The sequence below is a fragment of the Leptonychotes weddellii genome, chromosome 1 (genome assembly GCF_054177405.1).
Source record: "Leptonychotes weddellii isolate Sample4059 chromosome 1, ASM5417740v2, whole genome shotgun sequence".
NCBI lineage: Eukaryota > Metazoa > Chordata > Mammalia > Carnivora > Phocidae > Leptonychotes > Leptonychotes weddellii.
The window spans coordinates 44,169,554-44,186,743 of NC_138369.1; the positions used below are offsets into that span (position 1 = coordinate 44,169,554).

The following is a 17,190-nucleotide window of genomic DNA, read 5'->3' on the forward strand; positions in this document are numbered from 1 at the left end:
AAGAACCTCTGCTGTGAAGCCTCTCTATAATGCAATTTGAGGCTAATGCAGAAAGATCATTTAGCATGAAAAATACTTTTATTATTTGTATAGTATACCTCTACCTTGTTCTCATAAAAAAATTTTGAAGCAGACAATACTTTGGTACTTTCTCCTAAGCAAACCTCCCAGATTAGAGTTACAGACCAAAGAATTTTATGCTGAATTCGTATTAGATACGAATACCAGAATTCTTAATTTAGCAAACATTCCATTCTGTATTGAGTGCCTGCTTTATTCTATGTCACACACATGCAGTAGAGGTGGAAAACCATGGCTTATTTAAAAATCATGTGAATTTGGTTCAGTTGCGGAATGTCATAGGTCAGTATCACAGTGGCCTACCTCCATGGTCATGATAGAAGAAAAATGGGGGAACTTCGATTCCTTTTTCAAATGAATGGCTTAACACCTATCATTGATTTTAACAATGATACAGTACAGTTATAAATCCTAAGGGAGCAGTACTGTAATTCATGGGGTCACCTAGATGACCTAAAATATCTAATTATCCTTTGCCTCTTAGGATGGTGAAGATGATGAAGTAAGTGATGGAGAAAAGAAGCAAGATAGTGATGAGAGTGATGATGACTCCAACTAGACCACAGAGAGACGGATGCCCCTTCTCCATCTCTGCTAGCCTCTTCCCATTTTGTGTTCAGGGTTTGGAATCTGCGGTCTTACCTTCCTTACCGGAAGCATCCTGTTTTGTCATTAGGAGGGTGGGCTTTACTGAATCACCTTAATTGTGAATTTCACAGGTCATCTAACATCATCAAAGACCCTGGCTCAGGATTCCACTGTAGCGTTACTTACCAGTCTGGGCAAACATGGCAGTGCTTTGCTGTGGAATAGTCAACAATTCTGGGCTTTGAAAGCTAGTTTTGAAACTTAGAAATTTAGGATTGTACCAGTTTTACAAATAAATTCTGTTTTAAGTTTTGCCTCAACTACCTCATTCCTCTTTCTGAATGTCCTTCCTAAATCAAGGATTACATGGAATTCAGTTGGGGTTTATGCAGAGAAATAATGGCAACTGGTGCCAACACATCAGTTCTACCAATTAAAACCATGTTTCCTATTCTTTATTGAGATGAGAAGATCTTTGTGATATTTTTGGAGGAGTAACAAATTTCTGGTCAATGCCCAAAGAAAGTCCAAAAGGAAAATTCTGGCTGCTTTTTAAAAATTTTTTGGTCATGTAGATATAAGATAAAAAGGGAAAAGTCACCATCAAACTCATGTTGACTTTGTATATATGTTTATTTCCACATTATTCTGAGTTATACCTATAGACTTATTATAACAATTCTGCAGAATTACTAATAGTACACCAGCTAAAATGGGGAGCTCTCATGTGTTCTGCCAGAAAGCCCAGTTTCATTGCTGCTTCCAAGTTCTTTCTTGCCAGGCTATAAATATTCTTTAATATTTGCTAATATTACTATCCACTTTTGTACTCTCCAGTGGTATTAGGATGTGGTTGGTTAAGATTTTTTTGTTGTTGATTTGGTGGGGGAGATTATTTGTTTTGTTTTTATAATTTTTTTTAATCCTTGACCCATCTATAGATTTTTGACCCCTTCATCCTCATGTACTTGGAAAGTCATAATCTCCTTCCTTGATACCCCTTTGTTTCCCCATCTCATTGTGGTCTTAGATGTTTAAGTGAGTTCACACTAGGCTCATTGGTTTATATGGTTTAATGGTTCTTTCTCACATGTACATGTCAACACTAGTTTGACTCTTTTAAATGTTGTTCAGCTTTACAATGGAAATGTTCTCCTTTGCTCTGTCACTGGCCTTTGGGGGGAGGGGGGAAGGAGGAAAGGGGTTCCTGAATTATCACTGCTTGACAGAAAAGCAAGATGGCTCAGATGATGTCAGTTTCTTTTACATGGACAGGTTTCTGTAAGCTTCAGGCACATAGCACAGGACATGGTATGAGGAACAGGAATCAGATGGGAACCCTTTACTTGGAGTGTTGCAAGGCAAAGGTGCACTTCTTATATGTTGCATACAGTAAGATGATAGAGCGCAGCATCTGTTTGCACATGGTCACTGTCATCTGAATCTGAGGTTCCTTAAGTCCAGTGGGCCACTGGTTCTCCCGGCTGATGATTTTGCAAAAGGCTGATTTGTCTGAAACTCTGAAGGTCCCAGTCCATTTTGGTGGCTGAGCTGTGATGACCCTGCCAAACACGGAATCCACTCCACTGAGGCGGATAGGCTGGGGCTTCCTGACCAGCCCTTTCTTGTTGTTCATGGTTCGGAGCTCTGATGTGTGGCAGGGTAACTTGGGACTCACCCCAGGCTCCAGAAATGGGCTGTCTAGGACTAGAGTAACCTCTTGAAAGCACAGCTGCACTTCAAGGTCAGAAGGGGTATGTGGGAAGCAGGGGGAAGCCCTAAAGGGATGCTTTGAAGAAGGTGTAGGTGTTGTGTGCCGCAGCCATTGGAAGCTCTCGTCCAGTGGGGTCCATGGTGACCAGAGCTGGTATCCTGCCATTGACAGTCCTAAAGAAGAGGAATCAGAACATGGAATTTCCCTAGCGTGGTTTGGGGGAGGGCACGGCTGTTTAAATTCACATTTATTTGTTTCATTATTGACTTTAACTTACTCTGTAGTTCTCCTTAACAGATTCCAATAGATGTTAAGGATACTAGTAATTCTATAAAGGGCAGTAGTGGATGGTAACAAGTATTGAATCTGGCAACTGCTATGTATACTAAAACTTTATTAAATCTTATCACAAGCCTCTGAAGGTAGGTTTTAACCTATTTTACAGGTGAGGAAATGGAATTGTCCAAAGTGGAATAATCCCAGTTCACTATTAGGACATATACTGTGTTGTTAACTGCTAAAGACAGAATCTACACCTCTGAGGTGACAGAGGCTGCTGGCACTTCATGATGAGACATTATTTGTGGTTAGAAGCTCAGAAAAGCCATGTCTTACTAAATATTTGTGACTCTAATTCCTGGTACTTCATACCAGTGGTTCTCAAAGTGTGATTCTGGCACTAGCAGCTTCAGCATCATCTGGAAATGTAGAAATGTACATTCTTGGGCCCTACTGGGAAACTGGGGGTAGGGCTTGCAATCTGCATTTAAACAAACCCTCCAGGGGATTCTGATGTACTCACAGTCTCAGAATTTCTTATGCCATCCCTTTTAAGGAACTTAAGGTTTTCGGTATTAGTTATGGAGACAGTCTCCTCTTGGCCCTAAAAACCTGTTTTCTGATGGGAACAGCTCTCTCAGAGCCCTGAGCTACTTATGTACCACCTCAGAAGAATTACACCAGGCTAAAAGGAAGAAAAGTTTCCAAAGGACAGTCTTAAAAATGGTTAAAGCTAATTCTTCTATGTGTGTTTTGTTTTGTTTTTGGTTTGTTATGGGCAGCCTAGTGATAAGATCTTGATTCTCCCCCCCCCCCCGGCCCCCGCCTTTGAAGAAAAACCAAAGGACTGGGAAGATGTTGCTAACTAACTATTTAAGTAGAATTTGGATTTTCCATCATTCTACTTTAAAACTGCCAATATATAAAAGGTTTTACTGAATTCAGAAGAAGCCAACATTTCTTGAGCACCTACCTATTATGGTAAGGGGCATAGCAGTTCCCTTTTCTTTCCAGCCAAGTATATTTCTCTGCCCCTTCTCTCTTCTCCCACAAAAGGTAACAGCAGCAGATCTGATCCCATCCCATCCAGTAATTGCCCAGGAAATGCTGTGAAAAGTTGACTCCTCCACCATAGTTTGTAAGACAGTAAAGTTCATTTTAAAAAAAGAGTTGATGACATTTCAAACCAGAAGACCTGTCCCTGACTGTGGGTAGCATAAAGGAGATTTGTTGTTTTCCTTCGACTGTTATGTCTCTCCTTATCTTTGTACACTCCTTCACATACTGTGTTCAAATATCTGGACTGCTTTAGGATGAAAAATTGACACTGAGAGGATGGTTATCTATTACAAACAGCCTATGAAAGTCTTCTGATGCTTGATATCATCACCCTGAGAGAATACATCCAAGATCAGGGCTGCTCTGGTACAGCACCATGGCAAGGTGGGGTGTGGAGGGTGTTAACTCCTCAGTATATGACCAAAAAGATTATTTAATCCCAGGATCCTTTTCCTGACTCCCCTCCTAAGAGCAAATAGGGCCAGACGTAAAAGGCTTTTTATCAAATGTCCCGCCTTAAGTACTGGACAGAACGAACGTGGGGATGAGAGAGGGCTTCTGATCCCAGATCTTTAAGCCACTTCCACCAAGTTTTAAATCAAGACGATTCACCCCTCTGCTCCCACCACCCAGAAATCACTGTCATCCACTCCAAGAGGGTTTGAACCTTGGAAGTCTGTTCAAGCTGCTTTAATAGCTCCCAGATAGGGAACACCTTGTACTCCTGGCCAAAAAGTCTTCCCTTTCATACTCTCCTCCCGTTCCAAGGAACCGAGTCCCTCGATTTCCCCACCTGAGAAAGGGGAAGTAAGCGTCCAAATGCAGCTGAGGTCCTCGTGAATTGTGATTCCGATCCTGATCCAGAGAGGCTGGAGCTACCAGGAGTGGGGAGGCTCCCCGTCCCAGCGGGAAGAAGGGGCTTGTCCCCTGGGGATCCCTAACCGGGGGTGGAGGTCAGACGTCTCTGGCCGAAGCGGAGGTGGCGGTGGGAGCCCGGGCCCGGTCCCACCATCCGGGCCGGGGGCTCACCTGCTGAACTCCGCGGGCCGCACGCTCCAGAGTGGCGGCCGCTGTTTCCTGGCCGCATCTTTTCTCCACTGGGCGCCTGGCAACCGCCTTTGTGACCCTGGGCCGCGGGAGTAGCCCGAGCCGCCGCGGGGGTGGGGGCTCGAGGCGCCCGGCTGGCAGGCTTCAGGGCCGAATGCCCGACCCCCACCTCCTTGGAACGCCCAGTCCAGCACTCCGCCTTCAGGAATGTGGGTTCGAATCCCGTCCTCTCCGTTCCGCCGCCTCCTCCTCCCTACCCCGCCACACCTGTGTGCTTTTGAGCTAGTCAGGGCGGGCGGACACGCCCACTTCAAAGGGTGTGGTCAGGCCTACAGGAAAGTCCCCGAGCTTGTAGTTAGTGTTTAGTCTTGACTCCAAACTGTCCTCAGTGGGTATTCAGGCTCAAAGCTTTTATTGCTGCATTGGAATGATCCCAGCGCAAGGAGACAACTTAGAAATAAATGCTCGCTTCTCAAGAGCAGGAAGAAAGGAACATGTCTTCCCTTGACTGACCAAAAATTTTTTTCTGCCTCCTATTAAACCTCAAAAAAAACAGTGCTGTCCTCTTCTCACAAAGCTGAAAAACTGACCGTTTCACCATAGTAAAAGTGATTTGAGAACTTCGTAAGCGTCACTGCAATTTCCTTGGCAGGCTGAGGGAAGAGAGGTCTACCCAATTGACTCACTATATCCCCTGTGCCTGGCTATCCTGCAGCCCGGCAGTGTGAAGTATTTGTGGCAAGAATTAACTAATGGCCCCACCTGCCCTTACCTTGTACACCCAGAAATTGCCCTTGCACTTTGCCAACTGTAGAGCACAGCACACATAAGAGCTATCACCTTTCGTCTGGCTCGTTGGGTGAAGCTGAACGGGAGAGATGGGGGCCGTGGGGGCGGACTCAGGCTAAAGACCCTGATTTGGAAGACCAGATGGTTTTGAGGGACTTGTCGAGAATTGTCAGATGGGGTGTGTGTGTGTGTGTGTTGCACCCTGTGGAAGGAGAAGTGGAGAGTTTGGAAGCGAAGTCAGAAAATGAAGAGGGGGCAGAGAGTGATGAGTCTTGGAAGACAGTGAAATGATTTGAATTGCAAAACTTTGTTTTCCAGTAAGTTTATTTTTATTTTCATCTCAGATAAAAGAGACTGTTATTTAAAAAGCAAACAAAACAGTTTTTATTGCACAGTTGGGGTTTTTAAATGAAAGTCCCAAAAGCAAAATTGTATAATTACAAGTTTTTGGATAGAGAGGGCTTCGTGCTGTTATGACAATCTGTACCACAGTCCTCTGTGCAGTCTGCCAGCTCTCAGGGATCTATTTTTGGAGGTACCATTTGCTTTACCTCTGGCTCTGATACTCCAGTTCCATGGCTACCACACAGATATGGAAAACTGGAATCTCCCATACTACCTGTTACTGATGACCTACAACATCAACTTTGTCTGTATCATGCAGCTCTCAACATTCTGTGTGCACTGTCCCCAGGGATTGTCATGACACTAACCACATTTGCTCTGCCAAAAGATGATTCAGTTCTTTTCAAAGAAGCTAGCAACATTGCCATGGTGCACATGCTATATCCTTAGCCACGTAAATGATGGTCCAAGTGCACACGATTGCAAAAAAGATTCACATGACCATGCTTAATGCAATTGACACATTTCTTCAAGAATTTGTTCCACACTGATTATTACATGTGGAGTCATTGACAAGATTCCTCAAGTTCTGTGAAGCACATGACAGACCCAAAGTCAGGGAACTTGTTCTTTTATGCTGAGGCAATCTACCACCCAGAAGCACTCCTTGTTGCACCAGCAGCATTCCCAAAGGGCTTGCCTCTGTACCCATTGTAAACAGTTTCTGCAGTGAAGAACTACCACGCTGACAAACCCATACTGAAGGACTGCCTGACAGCAAGCTCCCTGAGGCATGTAGGAAAAAGCGCCAGAAGTCCAGAGGAATATTCTTCACTCTAGGACAGCACCATATCCTTGAGTTGTTTGGAATTACAGGGGAGATCCTAGAACAGGTGTATAGGAAGTCCAGCAAAAGGAGAAGAGCTGAGCCTGACTTATCTCATGGAAGGCCATTAATCATAAAAAACAAAATGTTGGATAGATATGTGTACTTAATTTTCTGCTTTCTGCATAAAAAGAAAATGTAAACTGATCATGAGTGCCTGCTTTGTGAAGAGTGAGGCACTGTGCTTAGTGTTCTATTTATTCTTTCTCACAGAATTCCAACAATCCTAATCCATCCATGTTGTTGTTCCTGTATTACACATGAAGAAAAAAAGTTCATAGGGGTGAAGTGACTCCTCACTGATAGATTTGTGATTTGAAACTGAGATGCCCTGCCTTTAAAGGAAAAGCAGATCTATCTGATTTCTCTGTGATGTGTGAGCAAGATACTACAACAGCATCACTTGGGAAGCAGGATCTTGAATGGCAGTTAGTCCTCTGGATACCTGGGGTTTGATATTTAGGGTTGATATTTATTATTTTAGTAACCATTTCTATGAATACGTAGGAGAGTTCAGAGGCCTTAGCTTGTTTTCAGATTGGTACAGTAAAAAGATATGGGAGTCTGGAATCAACTGGTGAAGATCCACCACTTAATTGACTGTCGGACCTTGAACTTCAGTTTTCTCATCTGTAAAATGAGAAGCCTCTTCCTGATTTCCTTTCACAGGGTTTGTGAGGGTTCAGTGAGGTAATAGCTATAAAAGCAGCTTTATAGCTTGTAAAATCTCATACCAGAGTAAAGGGCTGTTAGTAAGGATTTCTTCCCAGCTACTGCTAGAAGCAATCCGTTGAACATTTTTTTTAATAAAAGGCATGTATTGCACAAAGCAGATTGTAAAAATTCTCTTAAACAAAAATAAAATTGGGGCGCCTGGGTGGCTCAGTCTTTAAGTGTCTGCCTTCAGCTCAGGTCATGATCCTAGGGTCCTGGGATCGAGCCCTGTATCGGGCTCCCTTGCTCCGCAGGAGGCCTGCTTCTCCCTCTCCCACCCCCTCTGCTTGTGTTCCCTCTCTCGCTATGTCTCTCTGTGTCAAATAAATAAAGATCTTTAAAAAAAAAAAAAAATTGTCCATAATTCCACTACCTTAACAAACCAGACATTGGCATCTTTCATATACCCTTCTTGTCCTCAAGCAGACATAATTTTCATATAGTTGCAATTAAAGAGAATTTTGTCTTTTTTTCCCCTTCAGCTTATCATGTATGTTGTCATAGTGTTCATAATTACTATTTAAATGACTGCATGATATTGCCGTAGGAGGCTGTACCATTGTTTAGCCATCCCAACTATGGAGATATAGTTGTTTCGTTTTTTTAAATAGATAATGTTACAAAGAGCACCTTTGTGCTTAAAGTGTCTTTTTTTTTTTTTTCTTTTTCAACGATTTTCTCAATGAAATGATTAGGTCAAAAAAGTTTGAATTTTTTGACAGTTCTTGCTATCAACTTACAAATTTCCTAAAGGAGTTGTGCCAGTTTACAGTGCGACCAGCTATTTAGGGGCCTATCAATTTTCCCTCAGCCTCTCCATCACTGGGTATTATTGTTAAAAAAATAATAATAATACTAATGTTTTGTTTATTTGATGACTGCAAGGTGGGGAATCATGTTGTGTTGTTGAAAGCCATTTTCTTTTTTTTTTTTTAAAGATTTTTTACTTATTTATTTGACAGGGAGAGAGAGCACAAGCAGGGGGAGTGGGAGAGAGAGAAGCAGACTCCCCACTGAGCAAGGAGCCCGATGCGGGGCTCGATCCCAGGACCCTGGGACCATGACCTGAGCCGAAGGCAGACACTTAACGACTGAGCCACCCAGGCGCCCCTGAAAGCCATTTTCAAAATGAGTTGTATTTAATGTGGCTTAATTGGCTACGCCCAACTAATTGCTGACACAGACCACAACCTTAGTTTGGAGCAGCTGACGCAGCGAGTGTCTCGTGGTCAAGCGCCCCCTAACGACCAAAACCGTCCGCGATGGGGTATGTCGTGGGTAGGGGTGCCTCGGCGCGTGCGCACTCCATTTTCACCGTCGGGGTTTTTGCGACTTTTTTCAGGGGCGTGGGAGCAGAGCGAAAGGACTTGACATCGCGCAGGCGCATCACAATGCCCATGGATTCGTGGGTGCCAAGTAATGGGTGTGGGTTGGCGGCGCAGGCGCACTGGCCGGCTGGAGGGTCGGGGCGCCTGCGCAGTGGCTCCTCGTCAGGCGGCAGCCATGGCGGGTCAAGAGGATCCGGTACAGCGGGAGATTCACCAGGACTGGGCGAACCGGGAATACATAGAAGTCATCACCAGCAGCATCAAGAAAATCGCGGACTTTCTCAACTCGTTTGGTCAGCGGGCGAGCAAGGGGAGGTGGGGGTGGGTAGGAGGCCACTCAGGCAGTTTGGCGAGGGCGCTGAGAAGCTTTGAAGGGGCTTTCTCTGGGAGCCCTCGGCCCTAGCTGGTTTTCGCGTCCTCCGGACCCCACCTTCCCCCTCTCGCCCTGACCCTCAGCCTCCACTGGGCAGTCCCTGTGGGGTTCTCCTGCGCCAGGCTGAGCTCATCGGCTTCATTGCCCTCACCCCAGATCCATTAACAGGTCCTTCCTTTTCCCAGACTCTTCAGGCAGCTCCATCCACAGTCTTGTCTTCTCTTCGGTAGCCTCCCTGCTTCCTTTGTAACCCGCTACCATTCCCGTTCTCACTTTGCACTCAGAGTGCGCCTTTCCGAATGCAACCACAGCCGTGTCGCTGCCTTGTGTAAGTTTCTTGACGGTTCCTCATCATTTTCAGGATCTCTTAAGCGCCATACCTTTTAGTCGCCCATTTCTGTCTCCCGTTTTTGCTGCCCTGAGAGTGGTAGGAGATGAGGTCAGAGGTAAGGTCCAGATTATGTAAGGACATGGAGAGCCCTGTATTGCTGGTATCTAGCCGACAGTACGTGTTACTTCTGCTTCTAGCAAAATCTTTCCTAGGCATGGCCTGTTTGTAACAGTCTTCAATTCTTTCTGCTTTGTTCCGTATCCTTCTGGACAGCAAGCCTTAACAAAGACTCCCATCCCATGTTCTCCAAGTGTTTCTTTAACAGAACTGGGCGCTGGGTAGACTTACTTAAGCAATCACAAGGTGTAACGGTGACATCTAGTGATCTTTTTCCAACTAGTGTGCTTCTGTTCCACTAATTCAGCAACAAGCAATTAAGATTAAGTAGGGGAAACTGATGTATTAAAAAAAGATTTAAAATGAATTATTTTCCAGCCGGAGGACTGATGCATCCTAAGGAGTAAGGTAACAGAACATGAATTTTCTTGGAAAGCATCAGCAAGAGAGACCAGATCTCAGTACAAGGCTCTCAGGCACTCTGGAAGATACAGAATAGGAATCATTTCCTGCTTTCAAGGAATTTCTATCTTGAAGATGAAATAATGACAGTTTCAGAACATCGGTTTTGTATTAATCTATTTACTTATAAAGTGTATAAGACTATAATCTTAGTATGATGGATTTTCTCACCAGGGAATGAGGGTGAGGGTAGTATTAATGAGAGAATAGTATAAATATGTATGTCATTGATACATATTCACACACATAACTTGGTATAGAGGTTGTAATAGGGAACGGTGGTCAACAAACATAGATCTCATAGTATCTTGAAATAGTTTGACTCTGAGTGAAGGAGTATGGTTTAGTGAAAAAGAGATGGATTTGGAGACAGGAGCCTCAAGTTCAGAGGCTAGATTAATTGATTTCAGTGAACTGAAGACATTAAGAAACACTGAACCTATTTACCCTGCTATTCAGATAGTCTGGTTTCCTCAGAGAGTTTTTCTTTTCCTAAGTTCTGTGCAAACTTTTTTGATGTTCTCATAATTGGTTTCTCCTGCTTTTCTGGAGAGCTGAACTATTATTGGAGGTTGTTCACAGCATTCTTTACTCATAACGTTCCTTTAGAGGAAGGGCCAGAGAAGAGAAACCAAAATACTGCATACTAGGGGAAGGATGGAATGATGAGAAGATCACAGCTTTGAGATTTGGCTTAGTCAGGAGAGGCAGTGGAAAGTAGTTGGAAAAATCACCAACATGGAGAGTTATAACCTTAAAAAGCAGAATTAAAAGACTTCACCTTTCTGGTAGGATCTGATATATATACACACAGACTATCCAAGTAAAGTATTAAGAACATCAGTTAAATCAGTAAAGCATCTAAAATAACAAGTCAAGGGGCTCCTCGTGGGTCATTCGGTTAAGCTTCTGACTCTTGGTTTTGGCTCCGGCTCTGGTAGTGATCTCAGTGTTGTGAGATGGAGCCCTGATTTGGGCTCCTGCTCAGTGCCGAGTCTGCTTGAGATTCTCTCTCCCTCTGCCCCTTCCACTCCTGTGTGCTCTCTGTCTCTCAAATAAGTGAATAAATCTTAAAAAAATAAAATAAGTTAAGCTGGGGCTGTTTTTCAAAATTTAAAGGTGATCTAGCATCTCAATCCCCCACATTTGGATCTGGGTAATGTAATAACTTCATTTCTGAACACTGAATTGTATTAATAAAGATTTATTTATTTATTTATTTATTTGAGAGAGAGAGAATGAGAGACAGAGAGCATGAGAGGGAGGAGGGTCAGAGGGAGAAGCAGACTCCCCGCTGAGCAGGGAGCCTGATGCGGGACTCGATCCCGGGACTCCAGGATCATGACCTGAGCCGAAGGCAGTCGCTTAACCAACTGAGCCACCCAGGCGCCCAAGAATAAATGGACATGGTAGCCACTCCTGAGAAATTTAGAATTCTGTTAGAGAAGTAAGCCTTAATGGCAACAATTCAAGAGAATGACAGTGTTGATTTTTGTAGGCTAAGGTTATGTGCATTAAGGGTTCAGAGGAGCTGATAACTGGCATTTGTCAGCAGTGGTAATGGATACACACCATCAAGCACCCTGACAAGGACAGTTAGTATCTTCATTTAAGTCTGGTGATAGGGGCGCCTGGGTGGCTCAGTCGGTTAAGCGTCTGCTTTCGGCTCTGGTCATGATCCCCGGGATTCCGGGATGGAGCCCCGCATTGGGCTCCCTGCTCAGTGGGGAGCCTGCTTCTCCTTCTCTCTGGCCCCTGCTCATGCTCGCGCTCTCTCTCTCAAATAAATAAATAAAATCTTTAAAAAAAAATATAAGTCTGGTGATAATATACTCTTAAATGCACTCTGGTTTCAGATTTGTTCAGCTGCTGAATGCTTTCCCAGTGTTTTGCTTGAGTCAGTATGTATTCTTGGGATCTGAAATATGATCAAAGTTTCTGTAGTTCAACATTTTATATTTCTCAACAGTACTTATCCATTTAGGCCAGTAATATACTGTTGTTCTTAGATTCTGATTCATTACCAGATTGACAGAGCTAGAACAGAACAGCCATCCAGGAAGGAACCCTCCCTCTCACCACTCCACCCCTGCAGATAATTTTGGCACGTCTCTTTTTATGGGAAATGACAGGTTGTTAGTGATAACATTCATGCTCTTACTGAATAGCATACGTGATATGCCTTTGAGCTTCTAAAAACCAGATTGAAAGAGACGTGGTCCTGTTGGGCAGTCCTGGCAGTGGTGGAAGTGTATCTAGGAAAAAGAGGGTACTGAGTTCCTTCTACGCAAGCTAGATCTAGGAATTAGAAGAAGCAGCCTAGGAGATAAACAACACGATTTAAAAGAAAAATGAAGAATGTCCAGAATAGGTAAATCCACAGAGATAGATTAATGGTTTCCAGGGGTTGGGATGAGGCTGAATGGGAATGACTGCTAATTGGTACAAGGTTTCATGTAGGGATTATGAGGATGTTCTAAAATTAGATTATGATGATGGGTGCACAACTCTTTTCTAAAAACCATTGAATTGTATACTTCAAGTAAGTGAACTTCATGATATATACATTAATATATCAGTAAAGCTATTTTTTTTTAAAGATTTTATTTATTTATTTGACAGAGAAAGACACAGCGAGAGAGGGAACACAAACGGGGAGTGGGAGAGGGAGAAGCAGACTCCCTGCCGAGCAGGGAGCCCGATGGGGGACTCGATCCCGGGACTCCAGGATCATGACCTGAGCCGAAGGCAGTCGCTTAACCAACTGAGCCACCCAGGCGCCCAGTAAAGCTATTTTTAAAAAATAATGAAGAGTAGCAGTGAAGATGGGTGGGTGGGAGAGGATCTAGTATGGCAAAAAGAAAAAAAGGAACCGGAAAGTGGAAGAGTTGAGCTATAAGCAGATTTTAAGAGATGTGGGGAATAGACTACAACTCCAGAGGTTCATAAAGGTGGTAGCGGGGTGTGTGGTGGGAGAGTAGCATCCTGGGCAGAAGGGAACTGGGCTCCGAACTCAGCTGTGCTATTGTTTTGTCCCATCAGTTATCCAAGATGAGCCTTGGCTTCCCCTTGTAGAATTAGTGGAGTCACACTAGAGCCAATTTTTTGTTTCACTAACATACCAGAATCCATAATTTTTTTCTGAAAATCATCTCTATGCCAGACAAGATACTTGTTATAAAAATTAATAAGAGGCAGTATTTGAGTAATTGATTTTAGCCCAGTGAAGTGGGCTTTGATTAACTCATTCTAGTGGCGTAACAAACATGTAAAAAAAAAGATAAATTACAAGTACATAAGTACATTTGTCTAGGTAGCAGGAACATTTCCTATGTTAAATATTCAAACTTGTAATTTTGTTTTTTTAATTAGTTAAAAAGATGCCTTATTTTTTGTTTTTTGTTTTTTTCTTTTTAAAGATTTTATTTATTTGTTTGACAGAGAGAGACACAGCGAGAGAGGGAACACAAGCAGGGGGAGTGGGAGAGGGAGAAGCAGGCTTCCCACAGAGCAGGGAGCCCGATATGGGGCTCGATGTGGGGCTCGATCCCAGAACCCTGGGATCATGACCCGAGCCGAAGGAAGACGCTTAGTGACTGAGCCACCCAGGTGCCCTGCAAACTTGTAATTTTTAATGGCCATTTTAATAGTCTTTCATAAATATACCATACTTTATGAAACCATTCCTAAGTAATAGTGGTGAACATTCTTGTTTGTTAAATCTGTATCCAAAGGGAGAAATGATAACCTAAGACGAATCACATAAGTAATTTATAAACTAGAAATTCAACCATAAATGTACAGCAGAATTATATGCCTCTGGCAGAGACCTCTCAGAGGTCCAATTTGAACTGAGCCTTGAAGGAGAATGTTTAGAAAGGCAAGATGAATAAGATGCAGACATGGAGAAGTGAAAGTTGAGGCAAGAGGATTTGTCAAAATGGATGTGGACATGCTTTTGCATAACAGGGAAGAGATGAAAAGTTGTGAGCTAAGTGTTAAATCATTGTGAGTGGGAGAGTGTCTCGGAGAAAGGATATTTTAGACTTAAAAAGTGAAGGTTGTTGAGGATGACCAAACAACGGTATTGAAGGAAGTAATAGGAAATCTTGAGCATGCCCAGAAACATTTTTCTCCTGTTCAGAATGGTTAGGGAAAGAGTAGTCAAGTGGTTTCTCTTAGAGAAGTTTGCAGAGGAAAAGGTATTAGTTTAGGGGAGATCTGGGTTTCATTTTGGCTGAGTGGTGAAAGAAGGTTGGAAAAGGAAAAGGAAGAAAAGAAATTTTGCTGTTTTCCACAGATGGAATGTGGGCTCCACAGGGTATTTGATGTTCTCCCAAGTTTTCTCTCATGCTGACGTGCCTGCGCAGATATTGATGACACATTAAGTACCTTCCTAGAGCAAAAGCAATGATGAGGCTTCTGTGAGCTCAGAAACATGGACGCCTTCCCTCCTCTCCTGCTTTCGTGGCCTCTGTTTTTCTTCCCTGTTGAGATTATTTTCTTCCTCTTGTCACCTCCCCTCTCTTGAAACTCTTGGTTTGTCTATTAGCAAATAGCCGTCTGTAGAGTTTTGGTGTGTTTTCTATTGCTGCCATAACAAATTACCATAAATGTAGCCGCTTTTGTCATATAAGTTTATTATTTTATAGTTGTGTGGTTTGGAAGTCCAACATCACTGGGCTAAAATCAAGGTGTCAGCAGGGCTGCCTTCCTTTCTGGAGACTTTAGGAGAGGATCTGTTTCCTTGCTCATTGGGTTGGTGGCAGAATTTGGTTTCTTGTGGCTGTAGGACTGAAATCTGTTTCCTTGCTGGCTGTCAGCTGAGAGCTGTTCCAGCTTCTCAGTGTCTCTGGCATCTTTTGGCTCATGGCCTCCTTCCTCCATCTTCAAAGCCAGCCATAGCAGGTTGAGTTCCCCTCACACACTTTGAATCTCTTCTTCTTCTTCCTCTACCTTTCCTCGGTCTGTCTCTCCCTACATTTATGGATTTGTGATTAGATAATCCAGGATCTCAAGGTCCTTAACCTGAATCACATCTGAAAAGTCCCTTTTGTCATGTAGGATACATACTTACAACTTCAGGGATTAGGGCATGGACATCTTTGGAGGTCGTTATTCTCTGCCTACCACCGTTGGTAGGAAGTTCAGCAGATCCATTCTAAGCATATGTCCTCCTAATATAATTCTCACTTCTTCTCCATTCCCTTGCTTTGCTCACCTGCTCCCGCTTGTGCTCTGCATGATGTATCATTCCTCTTCATCAGTTAGGGGCTGTGTGTGTGTTTGTATTTGGAATGACATTAATCCTGAACATCAGTCTCCTTTTACCAGATATGTCTTGTCGTTCAAGACTTGCAACACTAAACGAGAAATTGACAGCCCTCGAACGGAGAATAGAGTACATTGAAGCACGGGTGAGTATGTCAGGGAAGGTACTGAGGCTAGGCAAGGGCTTTGCAGAGAGAATGAGCATTTCCACTTGTTGCTGAAACAAACCTGGAAGCAGTAACAGGCTTAGAAGTTAATGAACCAGGGGCGCCTGGGTGGCTCAGTTGGTTAAGCGACTGCCTTTGGCTCAGGTCATGATCCTGGAGTCCCGGGATCAAGTCCCGCATCGGGTTCCCTGCTCGGCAGGGAGTCTGCTTCTCCCTCTCCCACTCCCCGTTTGTGTTCCCTCTCTCGCTGTGTCTTTCTCTGTCAAATAAATAAATAAAATCTTAAAAAAAAAAAAAAAGTTAATGAACCAGGTTTCTGGGGCTCCAGAGCTATTATCTTTTCTACCACTCCCTACTACCTAGGATCTATAAAAAGATTTTTTAATACTTTTGAATTTATCTAATTGTCAGTTTCCTTTGACAGGTGACAAAAGGCGAGACCCTCACCTAGAACTACACCATGCTGCTGCTGGGAAGCTGCTTTACGGAATACAGGCCAACGTGGGAAAGGCCCCAGCAGCCTCAGCTCCTTCCTCTCTCCTTAAAGAGCAACAGGGCTTATTCTTGTTTTTCTTTTTTCAAAAACGTGGCCTTTGGGCTCTGCCGTGTACATCAGTGTGTGATGTGGCATGTGGGAAGACGTCCAGGGGAGCTCTTGGAACCAACATTAGGCATTTTATCTTTTTAAGTAACATTTTGTAGAACTGTTCGTCAGTGTATTTGAGGCGCTCCGAGCCAAATGCCTGGGACTCTTTGTCAAGGTCCTCCCCACCTCTCTTTCTCTCTCTCTCTCTCTGACTTTCCTTACAGCTCTCATTGCCTCTGCATCGATTCTATAAACATCTTTGTCTCCTTTCCACCTTTGGTGGGGGATGCGAGGCAGTCCTGGCTGAGACACTTACGCCCTGGCAAGGTGGCCACCAGAGAATGTTGTTCCTAACCCACCAGTTTCTTGTCCTTTTGGGGAGGTCAAGGCCAGGCCCCCACTTGGCTTGAAGGGACATTTTCAGAATTTTCTTTTTGTCACTTGGGGTGTCTTTGCCTCTCATATTGCCCTAATAAACTCCTCAACTTTATTTGACTGCTGTGATTGTGGTGGGGAGAGGCACTAGAGATGGGGCTCACCCATTCCACAGAAAGCGGACATGTGGGATTATTATTCTAATGTAAAACTTTCAGATATATCTCTTTGATGAAAGCCTAGGTGGCTTACCAGCCGGAGGGGGCCTCCCCCCATGTTTGGACTTTGAGGTGACTAATTCATCCTGGGAGTCATTTGGTCATTCAGCAGACATTTATCAAGTACTTACTATGTAGGCACATTATGCTCCAGTAAAAGATAAGCATTGAATCAGGCATGATGCTTACAGTCTATTGGAATAGCAGCATCCACACAGTTTAACCGCAACCCAGGGCAGACTGTGAGTTTTATTCAGTAAAAGCTGTCTATTTCTTTTGAAAAGCAAATAGTTTAAGCAGAAGAGGCTAAAACTTTCCATTCTAGCCTTCAAAGCTTGCTATAAACTTATGCCACCCTACTTTTAAAGGCTTATTTCTTATATAGAATCTCCGTTTTAGTCATGTAGAAGTTGTCACACTACGTGCACACAGATTTCCCCCTATTCAAATCATATTTGCT

At 43.6% G+C, this 17,190-nt stretch overlaps 3 protein-coding genes across 8 annotated transcripts in view; 2 read left to right on the forward strand and 1 right to left on the reverse strand.

Annotated features, from left to right (window-relative positions):
* Positions 1-992, forward strand: part of FANCD2 (FA complementation group D2) — a 56,493-nt gene extending 55,501 nt beyond the window's left edge. For all 3 annotated transcript variants that reach the window (XM_081822097.1, XM_081822093.1, XM_081822106.1), the window contains exon 44: positions 566-992. In XM_081822097.1, the coding sequence (XP_081678223.1) occupies positions 566-640 (75 nt within the window). In that variant the 3' untranslated portion in view covers positions 641-992. The remainder of the gene's footprint in view (positions 1-565) is intronic.
* A 735-nt stretch (positions 993-1,727) lies between these two features.
* Positions 1,728-5,011, reverse strand: FANCD2OS (FANCD2 opposite strand). Of its 4 annotated transcripts, XM_081822127.1 has the most exons (3): positions 4,515-5,011; positions 3,636-3,786; positions 1,728-2,556 (listed from the first exon to the last, which is right to left on the reverse strand). In XM_081822127.1, exons 2-3 carry the CDS (start codon positions 3,652-3,654, stop codon positions 2,012-2,014), a joined length of 564 nt encoding a protein of 187 aa, XP_081678253.1. In that variant the 5' UTR covers positions 3,655-3,786; positions 4,515-5,011; the 3' UTR covers positions 1,728-2,011. The 4 variants fall into 4 exon arrangements, with proteins under 4 accessions (XP_081678253.1, XP_081678258.1, XP_030890078.1 ...); XM_081822132.1 differs by lacking the exon at positions 3,636-3,786; XM_031034218.2 differs by having other exon boundaries at positions 3,636-5,011.
* Positions 5,012-8,957: 3,946 nt separating this feature from the next.
* On the forward strand, positions 8,958-16,627 carry BRK1 (BRICK1 subunit of SCAR/WAVE actin nucleating complex). Its single transcript, XM_081822155.1, has 3 exons — positions 8,958-9,123; positions 15,448-15,530; positions 15,976-16,627. The coding sequence occupies exons 1-3, from the start codon at positions 9,006-9,008 to the stop codon at positions 16,000-16,002; spliced, it is 228 nt and encodes a 75-aa protein (XP_081678281.1). The 5' UTR covers positions 8,958-9,005; the 3' UTR covers positions 16,003-16,627.
* Positions 16,628-17,190: the final 563 nt, after the last annotated feature.

Coding starts and splice junctions, on each gene's coding strand:
- FANCD2OS (XM_031034218.2), bottom strand. CDS start 3,819: ATGAACTTTACTGTCTTACAAACTATGGTGGAGGAGTCAACTTTTCAC. Junction 2,557..3,635: donor TATGCCCCTTACCATAATAG/GTAGGTGCTCAA, acceptor CCTCTTCTTTAG/GACTGTCAATGGCAGGATAC.
- BRK1 (XM_081822155.1), top strand. CDS start 9,006: ATGGCGGGTCAAGAGGATCCGGTACAGCGGGAGATTCACCAGGACTGG. Junction 9,124..15,447: donor GGACTTTCTCAACTCGTTTG/GTCAGCGGGCGA, acceptor TCCTTTTACCAG/ATATGTCTTGTCGTTCAAGA. Junction 15,531..15,975: donor TAGAGTACATTGAAGCACGG/GTGAGTATGTCA, acceptor TTCCTTTGACAG/GTGACAAAAGGCGAGACCCT.